Here is a 21578-nt window from a genome sequence, read left to right as displayed (position 1 = left end):
CAACAATGGCTGTTGAGGTTACCGAGGGATTCCATGCTCTGCCAACACCAGACATCCTTTTCTATCAGTGTCTACAAGTGTCAAAGTACTGGTGACAAACCATGGAACTCACACTCCAGCAGCAATGCACATAAGGATCAGTGGCTTCCCCCGGAGGACCACTTTGGAGCTGGCTGTTCCTTTAGGAAACAGGAAGCTCGGTACTGATTCGGCTACCAGCCGCGCTGCAGAATGGAACCAGCAATCAATGACTCTTCAATACAGCACAAAGTTCACAAACTCAACTCTGGTCCAGCAGGTTTACCAGCTTTTCTTACACCAAATCAGGGACGTAGGCTGAACCAGAATGTTCATTGACCATATGGAGTAAAACTGAACTTGGCTCTTGAGTTGAAGAGTCCTACCCTAGACTATCATCACTCGTTCTGCTTCACTGAGAGGCTTTAGACACCTGATTAGATATTACAAAAGTTTCATGAGGGCAGTAATACTGGAAGAGAAAAGTGTACTTTTGTTCATAACACATGTTTCTCTATGCAGTAATCTTATTTTGAGACATCGAATGTTGGCCATTTGTTTACAATGAATGGTACATTTTTTCATTAAGCAGAAGCTAAGTCAGAGTAAACAAAAGTGCATTTTACAGCAGACTAGAGTGCAAAAGTCCTGTAGACCTGATAATAAAACATTCATTGCACCCATATAGTAAAGTATGGTTTCCTGTTGTAGTGCAAGTTAGTCATTTATAAGGCTGTGAGAAATACAAACTAACTTACAGGGAAAATCCAACATATTTGCATTTATTCATTTAGCAGTACAAATAGAATTTAATTATTACAAGCTTGTGTAACAAATACATATTCTGCCCATTCTTTAAGAAAGTCTTATTATTGATAAATTATGTAGATATATTTAAAGTTCATAAAAGTTGTCTTGTATAAAATGTTTAAAATTATTGACATATAGAGTGAATGGAAACTGATTAACATTTGAGAATTATCAGTTTGCTGCTTCTTAAATAGCAAAAGCAAAATAGGAACAGTATGACAATTCGTCGTTGGCTTTTCATGATGTCATTACTGACGTGAATTACAGACAAGAACATGTCTGTCGCAATTTAGATTGGCCATCTATTGTATGTGTTTGGTTATAGGTTTTTGTAAGGAAGGACACACTGGGCTGTGTATTATTTTGCTGTCTTTACTGTCAAAGGTGCAGCTACGTCAGGCCTTGCTCTAACACAGCTGAGCCTCTAACATGGTTGCCATGACGACAGCAGGGCTCATGTGACTTTATGTGGCTGCACTTTGGTCTCCCTCCCCTCACTAACAGGCTGTCCACTGTCTGTCATGGTGTGGGCTTTTGGGAACTTGAGCCCCTGCACAATGGGACCAGTCTTTCTTGGCCTAAGGCCCTTGTCCAGCTCTTGGAGTGCAGCTATGACGCAATGCCATTGTCTCAATCTTCTTCTCATTTCCTTCTCCACACTGTACCACACAATGTCACGGTCTACATGTCGTAGTATAGATGAACCGGGGGGCCTTTCTTACACCAAGTGATCCACTGGCTGCATTTCTACTCTCGTCCAGCTTTAGGATGACATATATGGTGTGTTAGTTCAGCAACAGAACTGTTCAACGTTTGCATTAGAAAACTCAATGAAGCTGTACGCGTATGCATTGCATTGAACTGCAAAGGGTCAGAAATGTTTTGGAAAAAATTAACACATCTCAACTGGGTTGTGTTATTTAAAAAAACACAGGTAAACAAAGCATTAATGCTTTGTAAATTCAAGACCCTCAAAAACTACTTATTTTTACTGTATACTATACTTTTCTACTTTTAGAATGGTAGAACTCTTCAGCCAATGCACTTCTCCTCCAGATTGTCCTGGAAACACATTTAGGTGCACAAGAAGAGGTAAAAGTAAGGTTAGGGTGGTGGTTACATAAAAGCTATGACAACAGGCAACCTGAGCAGTTAGAAATGTTACTGGACCGATTAAAAAGATGATAAAGGAAAGACTGCAGACTCACCACTGTACAAGTCAGAGTGGTTGAGATAGGAAACCTGCTGTGTCAATTTAAGGTTCCTCTGCAATAAAATAACAGCAGGCCCATAAAAACCAAACAGTTATGAGTTGTTGAGAAATTACACACAATGGAAAGTTCGGGGAGCCATATAACCTGGCCAAAGTAGAATACAAGTAAAGTAAAAAAAAAAAATGAATCTCGTGGTTCAGTGTGGTAGATAATTACAGTTAGTTGTTTACCATGAATTTAGGCTGCTATTTTGATCCTTTGCATAACACATAAATTGAGTGCCAACTTTGGATGTGAAAAACCTCAGTGCATGTTACAGCAGAGCAGCAGGATTATAAAGATGTTATGGGACAAATGGAGGGACAAAAGCTTATTATCATGGTGTTTCAGGAGGGTGAGTCAAAAATGATCTGCAATTATATGTATCCAGATGAAGACAGGTTATTGTGGTTACTTTTTGACCTCCCCTCAAATATAGTTATTGTAAGGTCAATGGAAAATGTTACCTGAAAAACTGAGCAAAAATACTTATCCAGTGTATTTAGAAACAGACAAGGAATATATGTAGCTGCTAAGCATTTCAATTATTTCTGTTTAACTAGGTAAGATAAATTAGTCTTTTGTCAGAACAGAAAACTTGACAAAAAGGTACTGTTATAGACAACATCAATACAAGTCAAGTGACACAGAAGCACATGGGTCATTTGGAAAACTTCACTACTTATGGAGGGCAACTTGGCTGGAGACACTTGAAACTTTAACTGCCAAGTTAAAATTTAATTGCAAAAATTGTAATCAGAAGTCAGACATTTTAACTGCTAAATTTAATCAACTGAGACAGTTTTGAGGGTCCTTGGGTTAATGTGTCTGAGTATGAGTGTAGATGAAGACCATCTGATGTATTTGCATGGACACTCACTGGTGAGCACTTTGATGGTATAGGGGCTCTTTTGCTGGATTGTCTGTGCAAAGCGAGCATTACAGCTGTAGGTGGTCCGTGTGTCATTGACAGTTATGCTGGAGAAGTACAGGTCTCCATTCAACCCAACGGTCAACCTCCGGTCTTCCACTATGGGCATCATAGCTAGAGTGGAAAGAAAAGGCCCACATCAGAAACAGCGCCCAGGTGAGCTCAGCTCACTTAGTGGAGAGGACATTTATTCAGAATTAGCTCATGCCACACAATATGAGGAACAGCTTCCTGACTACCCATGAAGAAGAGCTGCATTCAGTCTTTTCTAACTGTTCACTCAAGCACATTGACACTGACTGCTGTGAAGGACACCTGTAAATCATTTGACGCTAACTTGGAGTTCTTGGAGACTCCTGGAGCATCTTTATGCCAGCACATGGGCTGAATTTTGTGGGATGGTCTGCCCTTCATACAATGCCAGTGGTTGGGTTTTTTTCCATTTGTAAGTTGTCTTTTGCACAGTAGTCATGATCTTGCCAATCCTCTGACAGTTCTATTGATCTTGGTATGTTGTATTGACTCTCTTCGATACAGTCACTCCAAAAACAAGGTAAGTTTCTTGACTTTGTGCAGACCTTTTCCCGTAAAACTACCCTCTATCAACTAGAAAATTATTTGTAGCCACCTTCCTCCACCACAGACAACTTATAATGAGCTAATAAGATTACAAACTGGGGCCATACTAGCATTTTTCACGCCGGAAAAGTGCAGTTCTGTTGAATTTTGCTGTAAAAATAAATGCAAACACATTTCCTGTGTTATATGTGAAATGTGACAGCCTTACCCCAGTGACAGCATTTAAATTTGAATTCCATACTGTAATCTTAATATATTTAAGATGACAATACATTCCAGGGGGTACTCACTCGTTCACATGACTGTAGACATCTTAGATACTTTACACCTTGAATACATTCAATCCTTACTTTACGAAACTATGAATATCATTTTTAGAGAAACGGAGAGCAACCTACAACTGTTCATCCAGAAGATGTGAGGCGGGGGCACACTAGGCGGGGGATCGCAGGGCAGGACCAGCGGAAGGCCCTGATTCACAGCTACTGGCTCCAGGAACTCCTTGGGCCAAACCGGAGACTCTGATAGTAAACAGATGCAGAACAGGAGTTTTTATTAGACTATCTCCAGAGTAACTGAGATGTCTGTATGTGTAAATCAGTCAAGTTTCATTACAGAGCATTCTTACAATCGAGGTTTTGCAATACGCTTTACAGCAGCTTTTCTAGAAGAAATGCTCAAGATAAAAATTCCAATAAAGTAAGAAAATCATTTAAAAAAATATTTGTTGTCCTTCAAACAGAAAAACAAAATGGCTATAGAATAAAATTCCTAGAAATGCATTGCCTAAACTCGTAGGTTAGAAAATTGGACGGATCAAGACCATCTTGAAGGATAGTGAATGGGCCTTGGCTGGAATGTTTGCTGGACCTTTCTCTAGAAAGGGGTCACTCTTGGGTTTCAGGTTAGAAACAGAGTGCTGAATGAGTTGATTGGACTGGATTAGACTGGGTGGCGTGAGCACTTTCCTGAACCATTGGTTCTCACTTGAGACTCGAAGTAAGATCTTGTTGGAGACAGCTGAGCCAAAGTCATTGGTAGCAAAGCACTGGTATTCCCCTTCATAGTCCTCGGGGTCCAGGCCGCTGTAGAAAGCGATGTCCAGCGTTCCCGATCTCCTCCGCATGGACACACGTGGGTCCCTTCCTGGGTTGAAAAATTTCCCGTTCCTCCGCCAGGAGAATCTGTCAGGAAACATGTATGGGGTCTTGCCATTAGTTGCAGCTGTGAGCTTTACAAATTATGGCAGGCCTGGTTTTTTCTTAATGGAAAAGGTTTGCTGTAACCAAAGGTTTTGTGAAATCTTCATGTGTGGTCTGCAGGAGGGCGCCTTACACTGGCATAGGGTTGCCCTTGGCTTCACACTCCACCACGGCACTGTCCCGGGGGTCCACGATGTGGTCCTTTACGGACTGCTTGGTGATAGTGGGGGGTTGCTTCACTGTGAGAGGCACACCAGGATCCCCAGCCGGACAAAATCATCATCATACAGTGATTTGTTTTTTCCATTTACAATAATCACTTAAAGATCTTTCGTTATGTAACATCCTTTGCACCAAAAAGCAGCTTAAAAATCAAAATATATACAAAGGAAACTATTAGCTTTAAGTAATGAATACTAAAACTCAAATATAAAACTCTGCTCTTTTCTGCATTGACAAAATTGTCTCTTCATGCAATGATAAAAAAGTATAAAATACTAAACAAAAGAACACAAAATTTAAATGAATACTGGTATTAATGTATACATTAATTTTACAAGTTTACAAGTAGTTTTTCTTGTTATTCCTCCATACATCGGACACCATGGTGCAAGTGATAAACTGTGATAAACTTCAATAATGCGATAAGCTTCACCTGCACTACACTACACCTTCTAACTTCACATTTCTTGGCACAGTGAATCAGCTGTTAATTTTGGGGAGCACAGCGAACATAAGAGAGGCAGATGGCTTTTTCAGTAGAGCATCCCAATCTCCTTCACATGGACACACATGGGTCCCTTCCTGGGTTGAAAAATTTCAGAATTTTTAATTCACTTGAACAACTCTGCAGGTCTACTGGATCAGCATTGTCTTTTTACCATGACAATGGATTGCATATTTTTCCACATTGAAATGTATCTTTCCAATTAATCTTTAAAAGAAACCAAGGTTGACACCAACATAATTTCTTAATCAGAGATACATTATGGTTCATTTTAAAGTTAAGAAAGGAAGAGGGATTCTGTGCTGATTCACTGAGTTTAGAAACTTGAAGTTAGAAGTTTTGATGAAACAAGCTGGCAATCAGGTCATTAAGCACATGGTTCCAATATTCATAAAGGACTTACAATCTAGAGGGATTTCAATTGCGTAAAGCCCCCTGGACAACAGTAGCAATAACAGCAGTTTGGCCATAGCCACCATCCAGCACGATGATGGCATCTTCGCTGGGATTCTATGGCTGCAGGCCTGTCCTGCTTCAAATTGTTCTGGTCTCGTAGTTCAAAGCTACAAAACATACAAAACCTCATCATTCTTCAGTCTGGGCTTCACAAAGAGCCCAACCTTTAAACCCTTGAACAAGATCCATAGTCATGCTTTATTTGTAATAACACCCAGCTGTATAAATGAGTAAAATGTGTCATATACATATATATGTAAAATTTATGAGTTGCTTTTGATAAAAGAGTCTGTTACGCAAACTAAATGGTGCTTTTATCTAAACAAGATCTGTAGAGGCTACTGTTTTTCATTCATCTCAAACCAGCCATTTTATCCCTCCTGTTTATAGCACATTACAGTTCCCCAACGTCCACAGTGACATTTCATGGGCACCTCCTCCATACACCCCCCTTCAGCTCTCTGAGAGAGCCTCATTGTTGGATTCGTCCCCGAACAATGGCTTTGACAACACGAGCACAGCGTGCCTCTCCAGCCTTGAGCCTCTCCCATTGAAAACAAAACACGAGCACAGCATAAATCCGCCAGGAAGCCGGGGCAGGGTCCTCTGAATTGCACCCAGGACATCGGCCGTGGGATACAAAAACGACACTTGAGCGGACGGGATACTGGGGGTTTGGAATATCCTGCTGCGGTTGGATCGCCAAAAGTGAGCGGAATTTCATTCATTGTCCCGCAGAGGGCTGCATTAACAAGGAACAGGTGCAGAAACACAGGCGGGGCATCACACGCGTAACCACACACACACATTTTCAGAACCGCTTGTCCCTTACGGGGTCACGGGGAACCGGAGCCTACCCGGCAACACAGGGCGCAAGGCCAGAGGGGGAGGGGACACACCCAGGACGGGACGCCAGTCCGCCGCAAGGCACCCCAAGCGGGACTCGAACCCCAGACCCACCGGAGAGCAGGACTATGGTCCAACCCACTGCGCCACTGCGCCACCGCGCCCCCCTCCCATCCACAGCATTTCAAATACATTATTTTTTGGGTTGCAGATAAAATTTCGGACTCCTCCAAGAGCAGAAAATAGCAGCAAATCAAATGAAGCCCTTTGGCCTTTTGTCTTCAGTGTTCACAGCCCTGTAAATAGCAACTGAAAGTTTATTCACAATGAGTACACAGGCGAAAGAAACACTGTCAACAAAATTATCAAAAATACTACAGCTATCAGCTACAAATAGTGAAAAATCTTTTAAAAAACTCTTTCTCAGACAGTCAAATTTCACAGAAGTCCATGAACACAATTCACTTTAGTATTTTGTGTGGCCGCATTTTTGTCTCAACATGATTACAAAGACCCAGTGAAAAAAGAACTGCCTGCTGGCAAGTGGCTAAAAAACAATAGTGAGACAACAATTAGCTTTGAAAATGTGCTAGTTATTTTACTGGAAAAATTAACAGCATAGAATAAATAGTTAACTGGCTAATTTGTCATGTAATATGTTTGGTTAGAGTGAAAATATCATTTTCATCGCATCCCTTGTTTCTTAATGTGAATATACCTTAATACTATGGATTCTACACTTTTGCCACCAATGCTGCTTTTTTGTACTGTGATTTGGTTGAATTTTTCATGAATGAAATTGCAAAGATCCAGTACCTAACCTTCACTACAATAGGTATCAGACCTCTCACCATGACAGATAATTGTTGGAACTCGAGTCATATTAAAATATAAGTGTGACAACAGCCTGGTTCAGGGTTTCTGGATTCAGCAGTCTTTATTCTGGAACTCTCCGGCTGGGTCAGGTGTCTGAGAGTAGGGGACCAGATTTAGTCTCTATCCTTTTTGTTTTTTGACTCCAGGGCAAGTCCCTTCTCATTGTGAAACAGCAGTTAAATAGGGGAGTCATAGCAACTAGGCGTTTGTTAACTGTGACTAAGCGTGTGTGTTATGCAGCATGTTAATCAGGCAGAGGTGTCGGTGTGTGTATGGTATTCCATTTATGATGTGTTATGCTCCACGAGGGGGGGTACGGTGGCGCAGCAGGTTTGGCCTGGGCCTGCTCTGTGGGGGGTCTGGGGTTTGAGTCCAACTTGGGGTGCCTTGCAATGGACTGGTGTCCCGTCCGGGGTGTGTTCCCTCCCCCTTCAGCCCTGCACCCTGTGTTGCCAAATTAGGCTCTGGTTTGCCTGGAGACATTGTGTGTGTGTGTGTGTGTGTGTGTGTGTGTGTGTGTGTCTGTGTGTGTGCATGCTCCACACTGATGTGTCTGTGTGTTTCTGTATGTGTGCGTGGGCTTGTGCTGTAATCCTCCCGCATGCTACAATAACCAACACAGCTGTGGACCATGGTTTTTAGATGGTCTCCATCTATCCGATTGTCCCTGACCGACCATCAAGTATTTTAAAAAATGTGGCTTTTAAGGACTTATCACTGTCACATGCAACATGACATATAGTACAGATCAAGCTCCAGCTGACATTAGCTATGGCAGAGGTCAGGTAAAATCTAAAGCCTTAGTACAAGGCCTTTTTCAAACCACTTTCAGAAAAGTCTCAGAGATCCACCCCTTTAATGTCACCCCGCTAATGGCGTTGTTCAGTTCTCACCAGCTAAAGCTCACAAAGTACAGAAATCAGACGTAGCCTGGCATTAGCCCAGTTCTCCACACTTTCAGTGTGATCTCCAGATGACCCAGGCACTGCAGTAAAAGCATGAGTGCAACAGTTAGCATGATGGTCCACGTGTCTGGAAAGGAGGTCTGGTGTGTAGACACAGTCCAACGTTGTTCTCCAGTTTTCTTGATCCATTTGACTAGAGGATCAAGCTCAGCTGCCCAAATAGATCAGGCTCGTAGTGACTCTACAATGAATGTGTTCAAGTCAAAATTCCTTCCTCCATCCGCCGTCTGTAGGTTTTCTCCACAGGAGGGAGGACCAACAAATTGTAAAATTATGCTCTGTTCGTAAATCTCTCTGCTTGTATTTCAGTGTCACTGATTTACAACTAAAAAAATCACATAAGGGTTCCTACTCTCCTAAAGACTATCAGTAAAGTAGCCCTAACCATGAACTATCTCAAAACCAGTCTTTCTACAAAAGGTAGGCATAAGTGTCTGCTGGACTTTCAGATAGGCTGCACAAATATGAACATGGTAAAATTATAACAAAACATCAATCCATCCATCCATTTTTAGAAAGTGCTTGTCTCAAGGGTCTGGAGCCTACGCTGAAGCACTGGACACAAGGCAGGTGGTTACACCTCGGACGGGATGCCAGTCCATCACAGGGTATGACAAAATACATTTTAACGTATTTCATTAAAAATTAATAATAAGCAAGTTAAAAGTGGTTTACAGTCACTGTTTCTTTCAGAATAACACTTGCAAATGGTTTATGGGAACTAAAGAACCTCCATGATTAGCAAAGGAAATCAATTAAAGGAAATATAGAGGGAAAATAGCTTAAATGCAGCAATAAATATTTGTCACACATTTTAATCAGCACTCAGCTCCCTTAATTTCATAAACAGGTGGATCTCATGCAGATTAGCTATGTACAGTATGTCTAGAATAATTACAAGCAGAGCCAGGTAAAATATAACCTCAAAGGAGCTTCTCCGACTCATATTCCGCAAAATTATGTCTTGATTCTGAGTAATCGGTATATTTTTGTGCTGAACATGGGGGAGGATTCTCACTATCAATTAATGGATATTAGTGTCCTTGACTCTAAAGAGCTAAGAGAGAAAAGGAAAACACTGCTCTGTGAACACAAACTGAAAGAGGACATTGACTAAAACATCCGAAGAATTCCCAGCGCTGAGCAAACGCAGCCCTGACAAAGAGGCCTTTTTCCATTTTCCCCACATCCACAACACTGTTTTCATACCGAGATGCTCATGGTTAATTATGCTGTCCTCCTGTTTACATTATGTTGGAATAACTGCCCCTCCAAGCATTCCATGCTGCCCTTGTATTAAGTACAAAACAGACGCTGAACCAAGGAATACTGTCATCACCACGCAACACTAATGACAAGATTAAAGTGCAGTATATACAGCTGGATTAGTGGCTGAAATATGGTTAAAAGGAATATCTGAAAGGTTGCAATCTGCTCTGTTTGGGTTCCCCAGGCAGTCAATCCATAACAACATCTTAATTTGACTAAACAATTAAAAAGATTTTGTTATGTTGAAAAAACTAGTAATAGACTTTCGACATGTGGACAAGAGTGTGAATTTACTTAAAGTAAAAATGCATCTCATTGTTCCTATAAATCAGCTGGCAGTTGAACCAAATGTGGCCATTAAATGTACAGTAAATGTGCAGTAAACGTAGAGTAAAGCTGAAAGTACCCCCAACCGCATGTGCAAAAGTCAGAATAAAATGGAACAGTAAATCCAAACTTCCAACACAAATATAACGAAGCTTTTACCTCAAACTTTGGCTGCTTCTCGGGTAAAGCTCTGTTGTTTCCGAGACGCATTCCCCGAACAGTTCTTCCTCCCCCCCCCAGTGTGCTGTGTTTGATGATGCTGGTGTGATGAAGTAATTTATCGTCCCGTTTGCTTCAAAACGCCCAACTGAGTGTGTGAGTTTTATAACTCCAGAGGTAGAGAGAGAATCTTTACACAAAGATCCACAGTGCTGTCAAGCGTGGTCCCTCTATCTCTGTCCTCCTCTCTCTCTCCCAGTACACAAACACACACACACACACACACACACACACACACACACACACACACACACTCTTTTATTGTGATGTCCCATCCTTGTGAAACATCTTACATGCTCCAAAGGAGCTCTGCCTTGTTTTGCTCGGCCTTCATTCTACCGTACAAATATCGTTCATTATCCCCCTCCTTATACTTGACTTGATGATAAACCGTAACAGTTTCATCTTCAATTAAGGCATACATTTTGATACAAAAATGATTCATTCTTGTTTTTCAAAAAAAGAAGCAAGTGCAGCTGTGACCTTGTTTATGACTATTATAATTATGACTAAAATTAGAGTTTTGTGTCAAATGGTTTTTTGTCATTTCAAAAGCTGAGATTTATTGTCTTTGCAATGATTTCTAGACCGGTTTCTATTACACACACGATCACGGGAGGTATGTCAGTACAGAAACGCTGTTATTGTTATTTTCAGAGGTGGGTTAGAGTGTGTCATATCATGTCACTTGACAACACTAGTTTTTAAAGGTGTAAGATGTGTGTAAGACTGGTCCGTGTCAGGCTGGCCCTATATTTCCGTAGGAGAACAAGTGAGCACTTATGCTTAGGTGTGAACTAAAATAATTTCTTTTTGTGGCAATTCTTATAATTTTTAATTCCATTTTTAAGTATTTTATTTTTGCAAGCAAAAGAAAATTTCTGATGGTTTTGTCCTTTTGCTGTGGAGGGTTATACAGGTTATCCCCCACTTTATTGAATCATAATTTCCTCTGCTTATGGCAAACTTTGCTTTTGATTTTTTTTACCCCTTACATACAAAATTTTTAAAAAAATGTTTTTAGTGCACTAATTCATTAGTCACCAACTGATTCTTAGCGATGAAGTAAATTACGGCAGCATTTTCCCTAACACGACCCTGACCATTTGGCAGACATGGCTAAATTCACCCAGAGTGTACAGTAGGCTCCGTTTTCAGCCAACGAAAAACAGAAAGAGTGATGAAATGCTCCCTTTTACCTTTAAATTTCGGAACGGGGTTTGCAGTTCTTGTAAAAAAAATGAATAGAAACAGATGAAAAAGGTTTCCTTTTCACACTAACTGCTAAAACACATTAAAAATCACAGTGGTAATTCTAGAAAATGAGTTTCACAAAAGCATCTGTCAAATATAGTGAGCAGAAATGGCTCACTCATAAAATGTTACTTAAATAAAATTCTAAGCTCACTTACTGACATTCTGCACAAGTCTTTCTACAGCAGGAGCGGTCCATTCATCTTTGGATAGGAGTTCCCTTCGATGGTGCTTTTAATAAAAGAACACTTTTAACCACAAAGACATTGACCGCTCTTTCTTTCCGGCTCCTACGGGTTACACAGCACAAGCGGGACCATAGTTGGACATAATATCCATCTCACCCCTTCGTGACGCATTGCTGGATCAAGTGGGTGTGTTGGAATCCAGATCCTGTCGGGACAATGGCCATATGCGTGGCACCAAGAACCGTGCAGAAACTGCTGGACGCTTTAAATTGTGAAATATTTGAATTCATCTTCATAATAATATCAGCGCCGTTCCAAACCGTCGATCTGCAGCAGCAGTCCCCAACCCTTATCCAGAGGACTGAGACGACACGCAAGCTCGTGGTCCAAATCGAGGAATTCAGCCTAAATAGTCAAGCAATTGTTTCAATTAAAAATTTTTCAGTTTCTAAGTTAATCAAATACCATGTGAAAAGTAACCGGTTCTGACGCCTGAGGTGATGCTGAAGGCCCAAAAAACACAACAGCTCTGAAAATAAATCTCCCCTAGGGCCTAGAATGCAGTGTTTAGAGAAAACTACACAGGTGCTTTTTTCACTTTAAGGGTGAAATATTTAGGTAATTCAATAATTTAAACAAAAAACCTTCCATCAGCATAGTGTAAACACAGACAGCCCAGTGGAAAGCACACCAGAGTAATCCCACGTGAGGCATCCACAGCACGTTCGCTCCCTTGTACTGCGCATCATCCTCGGCGATGACATCACGAGGGCTCTGCCCCAATCGTGCCATGCACCAGGCTGCGCAGTGTGTGACACGGAGGATGGATATCAGGAGGACCCACCCACCCCCCACTCGAGCCCGTGAAGAGAGCAGATAGGACATAGGGGGGGTCCCTCACAGCACATCTTCCTGTGACTAGGGATGACAAGTCACCCCGACCTGAGCAAACAAGACCGTACGCAGGTCCGACAGACTGTAAATGGGTGAGTATTGGAGGAATAAAGCACATGGTACATTGGTACATTTACAGTGTAGCAAAGCACATGATACTTTCAGGATCCAGTCTTTACCACAGTTCAACTGCATAACTTTTACCACTGTTCAGTCGTTCACTCTTTATCGCTGCTCGGCCGTATCAACGTTAAAGAATATTGTGGACCACACACACACACACACTGACTGAAACCACTTGTTCCAAGCGCGGACACGGGGAACCGGAGCCAAACCCGGCAACACAGGGCATAAGGCTGGAGGGGGGACACACACACACCCAGGATGGGACGCCAGTCCATTGCAAGGCACCCCAGGAGGGACTCGAACCCCAGACTCACAAAAGAGTCGGCACAGGCCAAACTCACTGCGACACCGGGCCCCTCATTGTAAATGATTTACTAATCAAAATTAATTTATTAAAAACATAATAAAACACCAACAAAGGAGTTTTCAGCTGCCACCACTTTCACTCTCGCTCCAGCGCAACAAACTCCTGTCCTTCGTCAGTCTGTTGAAAAACTGTGGCTGCACCTGAGCCTCAAATCTCAGTCTGGTGCAGCCAATGATCCAGGAGGTGGGTGAGGCCACGCTGCTCCGCGACACATACGGCTCAGCTCTATATCCTTTTCCACTAGCGAACGGCGAAGGTTCGATTTCAGTAAATGTCTACATGTTTCCATCAATTTCACATACCATTTTCAAGCAATTTAAAGTACCGTTCAATTCCATCACCCTGGGCACCCTTAATGTGCGGACAGTGTAGCGATGCATAATACTGCAATATTTTGGCCAATCTTAAACTCAAGTTAAATTGCCTTTTAGCTCTGAAGGATATTTTGGCAATGATAAGTGTACATTCTGTGAATCCTCGTCTCTTTCTGCTCGGCTGAGTTGCTCGTGCTTCTTGGTGGTTTAGGAGGTCTCGAGTCCTCGGGGCAGGAGCAGCCAGTGAGACGCGGGTACGAGAGAGCACATTCCGCCATTCAAGACTCCCGCCAACGCTTGCCGGCCTGCTTTTTCCTGCAGAAACCGAACCCGGAGGAACCAGAAGGGCATTAATGGACTTTGGGTTTTTCGAAATTCACAATGAATGTCAATGAAGAGAGAGGCGAAGCAGGGGAGCTATAACAACGGGCAATTGTCGAGCCGCCGGCCCCCGTCCCCCTCGGACGTACCCGGTGACGTGCTTCGGACACGGGCTCACGCCCACCGTCCAGGCAGCGCAGGTGAAATGCTGAGGGCATTTCTGCAGCGGCCAGTGACCTAGCGCTCGGCAGCCAGACTGGCCACCGGCAGCACCGCGCAGACGCGGACACGTTCGGGGAACGCCTGGCCCGGCCCAAAAAGAGCAAAGCTCCAGCTCGCTATTTCAGCATGCATAACGTCCCTGTTCTCTCGCGTTTGTTTTCGTTTCCCCGCTTCATTTCGAGCGGCAATCAGAAATGTCAATATAGCCGAACAATTATTAGACAAAGCATAGACTTTGACCACTCACAGTTGATGTATTGATTCAAAACAATAGCGTCGTGTGCGCTGGGAAAATATTTCATCGCACAAAGTATGTACTAAAAATGAGGGATGTATGTACATTTTTTTTAAACGTCTCCACAGCTCAGCACCGGACTCTTTGAACGTAAACTCTGAGAACTAAATACAGCGACGGCACTCGCAGTTCCCCTTGTTACATGGCGGGGCTGCGTAGCGAGAGTGAACCCTTCTCGATGTCGGCATAATTTACGCAGTAAAGAGAACAAACTCTATGTGATGCTGTATCTGACATGTATCCTTCTCGTGCACACGCTGGACATTTACTGTACATACACAGTACGCATACGTACGTCACTGAAATACGAAATACAAACTTTGCTCTGTCTGCAGCCACTGAGACTCAGAAAGCAGTTTATCTATTAATATAAAACAATTGAAAACTTGTGCTGTTTTTTGTTAAAACCCCACTTCTATTTTGTAAAAAAACATTACTTGATGTGTTACTTCTTTTGTTTTTTATTCCAGGCAGAAAAGCTCTATTAATTTTATTGCACAGGAGTGTGTGTGAACAAACATGATTTATTTTATTAATGTAAACTAGATTAAGTCCATTTGCAGATTTTTCTCTCTCTTTTAAGTATAAGAACAGAAGAACAAAACACCGGCTGACTTGTCTGCATACCTGCGGTCCCATCGCTCTGGCCTCCGCTCGCCCCGAGCAGTGAAGTTCCTCCACGGCGTTCGGCCTGTTTCTCCTCACATGTAACGTGTGTGTGTGTGTGTGTGTGTGTGTGTGTGTGTGTGTGTGTCTCCCAGCTCTGGCTGTGGATTTTCTGCCCCGTCTGCATGCGTAACTGCAGTCTCTGCTCTCAGCTCAGTGCCTCGCATTTGCATCTGTCCCTCAGACGTCTCCAGCTGCAACAACCACTGTGGATTTTTAAGCAGGAATGCGTCCGGGATCAGCGTGGGAAATATTGAATATGATCTTCGTAACACATATCATTCATCATATCTGGACACGGCGTCACTGAGAAGAAAACAGTGTTTGGTATTTAATATTACAATTAGGTGTCAGCAGTGATTCTGTCCTTACAGACACTCACATGTCCATTTCCACAGCTTAGAAATTAATTTACTCTTTGGATTTCTAAGGAAAAGGTAGATATTTGCCTTTATTCTCGTCCGGTCACTGTGCTCGTACGAGCTGCTGAATGTTCAGAGACAGCCGTATCCCATCACCGACTGGCACGGTCCCCCCCGTGTTCCCACAATGCCCCTCTGTCACAGACAAAGTCTGTTTCATACGGAGGCAGGCGGGATGCTGCTTGGGCTCAGGATGACATCTTGCAATCTCTCTGATGTCAGGTGTAAATCTGTAAGTCTTAAACTCTGCGCAAATTACAAACACTGCATTCATTTTAGCTGTACACACTGGGGAATATATCTTTTGTATTTCCTTGATGGGTCTTTTTGACTCCATTCTATATATTTCCCTGCCTCTCCAGCATCTCTCACACACACACACACACACACACACACACACACACTGAAGCTGCTTGTCCCAAGCGGGGGTCACGGCAAACCGGAGCCTAACTCGGCAACATAGGGCACAAGGCTGGAGGGGGAGGGTACACACCCAGGATGAGATGCCAGTCCATCGCAAGGCACCCCAAGCAGGGCTCGAACCCCAGACCCACCAGAGAGCGGGACCCAGCCAAAGCTGCCGCGCCACCGCACCCTCCTTCTAGTATTACACTCTCGACATTTTAAAATTTAGTCACGCATCAGGATGTGGAAATATTAAAGTACTTTTTTATGTTTTTGTTCTGATCTGGTAATCCTCCGATACGTCAAACGTCCTCAACAGTACAAAATGTATTTAGAATTTATCTTGAAAGATCGGGCTTAATTCCAGCGTCGCTTAATATAAAGCCATCAATACTATTTAATAATGCAGTCTTTTGACAAATGCTCCCGAACAATTTATTTTTGGTTCCGTATTCTGTATAAAATGTCACGGTTTAAAATCTGTGAGAGTGGTAAACATTTAACAGGCCTCAATCAACACTCATCTTCATGAGACATAAGCTGTGGCCTTCACCTCAGGGCAGCGCTGACCCCCATCGGCTCCAGAAGTTTGCGTGTGTAACTGGGAGAAGGTTTCGTTTCTGAATTTGCAAAATTCGCCAGTCACAAATGGCCAGCCCTGTGCTACTGATGTGTCCAGCAGGTGGTGTACTGTTAAAAACACAGACATGTGAGCAAAATTTGCAGATGTTAGGTAGGAGAAGGCTATTGCACCTCACCGAATAATATATAATTACACCATAACAGATCTTTAAATTATTTTTTGGCAAAACTCAGACGTCCACTTCCAGTGATACCTTACAAATAGTAGCAATTAACAGCAGACCTTTGTGGTTGTAATTCACACACACCGTGCAAAACCGCTCATCCCAAACGGGGGTTGCAGGAGACGGAGCCTAACCCGGCAACAGAAGGCACAGGGCTAGAAGAGGAGGGAGCGCACCCGGGACGGGACGTCCATCAATCACAAGGAACCCCAAGCAAGACTCGAACCCCAGACCCACCAGAGTGCAGGCCCCAGCCAAACCCACCGCACCACCGCACCACCACATCCCTGGGTTGTAACTCACTGAACTGCAATGGACAGTTTAACTTCTTTAGGTCTTTAATTGAACTGACTTAACATGCATTTCTTTACAGTAATTCATGGTTTCCCTCTCCACAGCAGCGAAGTGAACTAAACAAAATTATAAATGCAAAAATCATTTAGGCAGAAAATAATGTTCCGACAAGTCGAAAATATGTGTAAGAAGACATTTAAAATGCAAGTATCAGAAAGCGTTCAAAATAAATAGGATACAATTTACTACCAATGTTTTCTTCTAAGGATCTCTCCCTTTATATAGTGCAAATTTTTTGTATTTTTTTTTTGCACGTAGAATTATTATTATTGTTAGCGTGAACATTGCATGTCGTGCAAAATTAGGAAATCATTCATGTGACAATGTACCCTGAATGCAATTAGGAAACCTTGCGGGCCACACTGATGACAGCCCTCAACCAATGAGCCGTGGTTGAAGCTGGCTGCCAGGAGGGTGCGAGAGGGATCCACCAGGCAGAGAGACCCCCCCGTGGTCACACAGCCTTGGCGAAGCCTATCCTGTTTTTGCGCCGATCGAACTCCGTATAGTAGCGAGCGATGAAATTCGCACCCAGGATCCAAACAGGGCCAAGGGGCGGGGGCACATCCAGCTCCCGGAAGGCCACCGTGCAGATGTCCTCTCCAAACTGCGACTGCTGCGGACGCACAACAGGAAGAGAGATGCTCTGTTCATCTAAACAGTAAAGAGGGTAAGTGGAGACGTCCTGACTTCTTCACACTGTAACACCTACAATTTCTTCAAACAACAAGGCCTCTTTACATTCACATTCAGATGACACTTTTCTCTAAAGCGACTTACAGTGTTACGTTACTTACAATTAATTACGCTTTTATACAGCTGGGTAATTTTACCGGAGCAATTTTAGGGTAACTACCTTGCTGATGGGTGCTACAGCTAGAGGTGGGATTCAAACCTGTGATCTAAACCTGTGGTATAAATGCAGCAGCTCTAACCACTAAACTTCCAGATGTGACCTTTAAATTGGAATTACATCTTTAAAAAATGTCTGTCATCCACCATGCAAAAAACTGAGGAAAAAGTTTTTTGTTCAGAGTAATGAGATAAAAATCAGTTAAATATGACTATAGTCTAGAAAATGATGCAGAGCAGGACAGCTAGTCTGACAGGTCAGATAAACTGAATTAGTAGAATTTAAACACACAGTCAAGGACCTGCTGTGGCACTGTACTTTCTAATCATATGTATGAGGGATTTCATGATTAACATACCCACAGGATGTAATCCTCTTCAGTCAGTGCATATTCCTCATCCCCCATATGAAAAGATATGCTTGGCAACGATTTCACCAGGTCACAGCTCACTGTATACTGTGGATAATGGTAGCAATCCAAGTGAAGTAAAATATGCACATTTATTTACATATATAGCCGTAGTGAATAATCAGCTCATACCCCTCCTTCATTGAGCTCTACGGCTCCGATGGCCTTCATCAAAATAGACACAGAAGAGGCGGGGCCTGTGACGTATGAGCTGCCAGTGTCAATCACAGCGGTGCAGCCCTCTTTACAAAACAGAATCTCAGCTCCCACAGAGACCCTGGAGGGAGGTGAAAGGAAACAAGAGTATGCTATGAAGGCCGTATTTGTTCCCAGGTTAGTATGCTCTGAAGGTCAGCCTGATTCCCAAATCCACACACTGTGAAAGTCGTACTATTCCTGAATCAGTATGTGGTTTAGGTCATACTATTCCCAAATCTTTGTACTGTAACATAGAACACAGGTGATAGTTAGGCACAGGTGAATGTATTGCGAATGATTTTACAGTAGAGAGATCGTACCCTTTCATCTTGACCTCCCATTTTCCCATATCATTAGTTTCTACATAGCTGAAGCTCCCAGTGTAATAGGAGGGGTCTGTTCCCCCAAGCACAATTTCTCCTCCAGGGATATGCGAGGGATCTCTGTAAAGCACAAAAACACCAGGAATTACACTGTCACCACCATGTGGGGTCAGGAAAACAACAGAGACAGCCGTACAATACAAAAGTACTGAAAATACATTATTTGTATATTAGTTAAGTATATTAGAACTCTAGCTGTCTGTCACCTTTTTTGATTTACTGTTGATTTTAACCACAACACACTAGATGCACTATACCTACCGGCTGTAGTAGACAGAGAAAACCTCCTCCTTTAGGACATGCTGGGACATGATGCGGTCAAACACTGGGGTGATGCCGTCAATGGCCATGTTGGGGTATCCCATACCCAGCACACCGTCAAACTTAGCAAAGATGAACGGTATGGCAGGCAAGGCAGTGGCTTCGGCAAACACCTGTACTACAGGTATCCCTCCAACCTGTAGATGGAGATGTGTTACAGAAAACACTGGACTCTACTGATATCTCTCCCAGCTACAGGAAATTGCTAATCACGGCAAAAATGACTGGAACTGATAGTGACTGTTTTCCTGCCTTGAAGGACCCCTCTGTGCCTACTGAGGAACTGTTTAGGTTAATAGTAGTTGAACCCCCCCCCCCCCAGTGTAAAGAAATCCAAGGGTAGGAACTTCTAAGCCACAAGTCATTTTGAATTGCATCTCTACCAACAGTGATGTACATGCACTTGCTGTTGTGGTTTTGCGTGGTTCTACTTCTGGCTTATTGCTCTCCAGGGTTAGTATGAACTCACCACCACCACATCCTCGCTCAGGAACCCCCTGACGTTTCCAGAAGCGTAGTGGATGGAGAAGCCCGTGCCATTTTTGATGTGCGTCTGAGACTTTGAAGAGTCATATCTGTTGTGAGTAACTAACGGAGGAACACACAAAAAGTGATACTTAACATGAGAAAATACTGTGAAACAGTACCAGTAAGATGCTACTGTATGCAGAAATGTAAGCATGATTAGATGTATAAATTAATGTCCTAATACGTAACAAAAACAAGTAATAGTGACAACAAGAATGAATATTCCTCACAAAATTACATGATTTAACAATGTATAACACATGAAGTAATACCAAATACGTAGTACTTTGGTAATACTAGTGTATTCATATTCTTTTGGGGGTGGGTAATCTGACCTATAGCTGTTCAGTGGTCAAAATTACCTAATTCATAGTAAATTTCAGTGTAATACCAGTGCAATCCTGTCCTCTGTCGGACACATCGGAAACACAATCCAGTCTGTTCAAAAGAACTAATCAGAGTGTGGTCTGGTGATTAACAACTTGTAAATAACGCTACAAACAGTAATTAATTTAACATGTATCACAAACAAATGTAATGGTAGTGGTAGGGTTTGTGACCTGAAGTTAATCTGTTCAAATCTCACAAATTGTCCAAGGTATAGAACCTGAGTTGCTGTATTAAAATAAGCAAAGTGGGAATAGAACTCTAAACTGACATTAGCTTTGTTTAAGTAACATAGCAATTATAAATATGACTTACACCATGTAGCTTTCAGATATTAAAGGGTATTCTAATAATACAGTGAGGCAGTTGAGTAAAAATATCCAGTGTCCAGCTTTAGACAGTTCATTCAAAAGTACCGAATGCCTTGTTAAAAAAAATAAGAAATCAATACACACTAAATGTAAAGTTTTCAAAATCTTACAGCTGCTGACCTTGAAAGGTGCAAAGCCCAACGGTGTAAAAGCGCGGCCACTTGGACCGTCCCACACTTACAGCAGGCTGTGTACAGCGGGGAACACTCGTAGGACGGCACCCACAGATTGGCAGAACCTGTGTCGAAAACCACGTTGAACATCTGGGCTGGAGAGCCGATGCTGATCTCTCCAAAGTATTGAGTCTGCGGAGCAAGAGAAGGCGAAAGGGTCAACTATCAGATTAATTATTTTCTCTCCTCGCCTTGGTAAGAGGGTAATATAGCCAGACATGTGAAGGAGGGAAGGACTTAGCAGTGGCAGAACAGAGAAAAAACAGTCGTTATCGTGTTCAGGGAAGCTTGGATTTCTCACGTCCAGATAGTTGGTGAGGGGTGTTGGAGCGGTCCCGTTCTGCAGAGACAGGATGTCCCCCGCTTTCCTTGCCAGCTCGGGGAACACCTGGGCTGGGGACACTCCCATCTCCTGCAAGGTCTGTCTGATAGAGGGCATCTTCTTCAAGCTGATCCTGTAAGGAGACAAGAGATACCCTACTGGTTCCAGCGACTGTAGCTGAGGCAGGGATCACAGAACAAAAGTCAGCAGACTTCCACAGCTATCTGGTGATGATCACCTCTCTAGAGGTTTACACTCTGGCACAATAGCTGAGGCTGGATGTCAATAAGTATACCACATGCACCAATGCAGATATGCACAGAGCAGAGTAGCGCAGATTACCTCCTCAGGGCTTGGCTAGAGGTCGCCATCAGCAACAGCATGATCACAACCCAGAAACACGTTGCTTGGGCCATAGGGGCTCTGGAAAAGGCCGTTGATGGCAGGAAAAGTAGACTGAGTTTGCGTTGCTTGAAGAGAGACAAAATTTCTCCCTCGGCCGTTCACTTGTCCACCTTATC

The 21578-nt window shown here is 42.9% G+C and overlaps 2 protein-coding genes across 5 annotated transcripts in view; both read right to left on the bottom strand.

The window, feature by feature from the left end:
* Window positions 1–15165, bottom strand: part of LOC108940287 (neurofascin-like) — a 28297-nt gene extending 13132 nt beyond the window's left edge. For 2 of the 4 annotated variants that reach the window (XM_018762319.2, XM_018762322.2), the window contains exons 1-7: window positions 11891–12012; window positions 5924–6083; window positions 4927–5032; window positions 4579–4775; window positions 3990–4112; window positions 2962–3126; window positions 113–224 (exon numbers count right to left, since the gene is read on the bottom strand). In XM_018762319.2, coding sequence (XP_018617835.2) covers window positions 113–224; window positions 2962–3126; window positions 3990–4112; window positions 4579–4775; window positions 4927–5032; window positions 5924–6017 — 797 coding nt within the window. In that variant the 5' untranslated portion in view covers window positions 6018–6083; window positions 11891–12012. Of the gene's footprint in view, window positions 1–112; window positions 225–2961; window positions 3127–3989; window positions 4113–4578; window positions 4776–4926; window positions 5033–5923; window positions 6084–10418; window positions 10605–11890; window positions 12013–15086 lie in introns of those variants that run through there. The other 2 variants (XM_018762321.2, XM_018762320.2) reach the window with 2 other exon arrangements.
* A 2401-nt stretch (window positions 15166–17566) lies between these two features.
* On the bottom strand, window positions 17567–21473 carry ren (renin). The gene is made up of 10 exons (XM_029247993.1): window positions 21400–21473; window positions 21037–21190; window positions 20744–20867; window positions 19746–19864; window positions 19680–19682; window positions 19217–19413; window positions 18893–19015; window positions 18507–18651; window positions 18324–18422; window positions 17567–17728 (listed from the first exon to the last, which is right to left on the bottom strand). Exons 1-10 carry the CDS (start codon window positions 21471–21473, stop codon window positions 17567–17569), a joined length of 1200 nt encoding a protein of 399 aa, XP_029103826.1.
* Between the last annotated feature and the right edge of the window lie 105 nt (window positions 21474–21578).

This window comes from Scleropages formosus, chromosome 2, assembly GCF_900964775.1.
Source record: "Scleropages formosus chromosome 2, fSclFor1.1, whole genome shotgun sequence".
In the NCBI taxonomy this organism is placed as follows: domain Eukaryota; kingdom Metazoa; phylum Chordata; class Actinopteri; order Osteoglossiformes; family Osteoglossidae; genus Scleropages; species Scleropages formosus.
The sequence above is the reverse complement of the archived record's forward strand: the minus strand, read 5'-3'. Positions and strand labels throughout refer to the sequence as shown.

Coding starts and splice junctions, on each gene's coding strand:
- ren (XM_029247993.1), bottom strand. CDS start 21,473: ATGGCCCAAGCAACGTGTTTCTGGGTTGTGATCATGCTGTTGCTGATG. Junction 19,016..19,216: donor TTCTCTGTCTACTACAGCCG/GTAGGTATAGTG, acceptor TGTGCTTTACAG/AGATCCCTCGCATATCCCTG. Junction 18,423..18,506: donor TAGAGCTCAATGAAGGAGGG/GTATGAGCTGAT, acceptor CATTATCCACAG/TATACAGTGAGCTGTGACCT.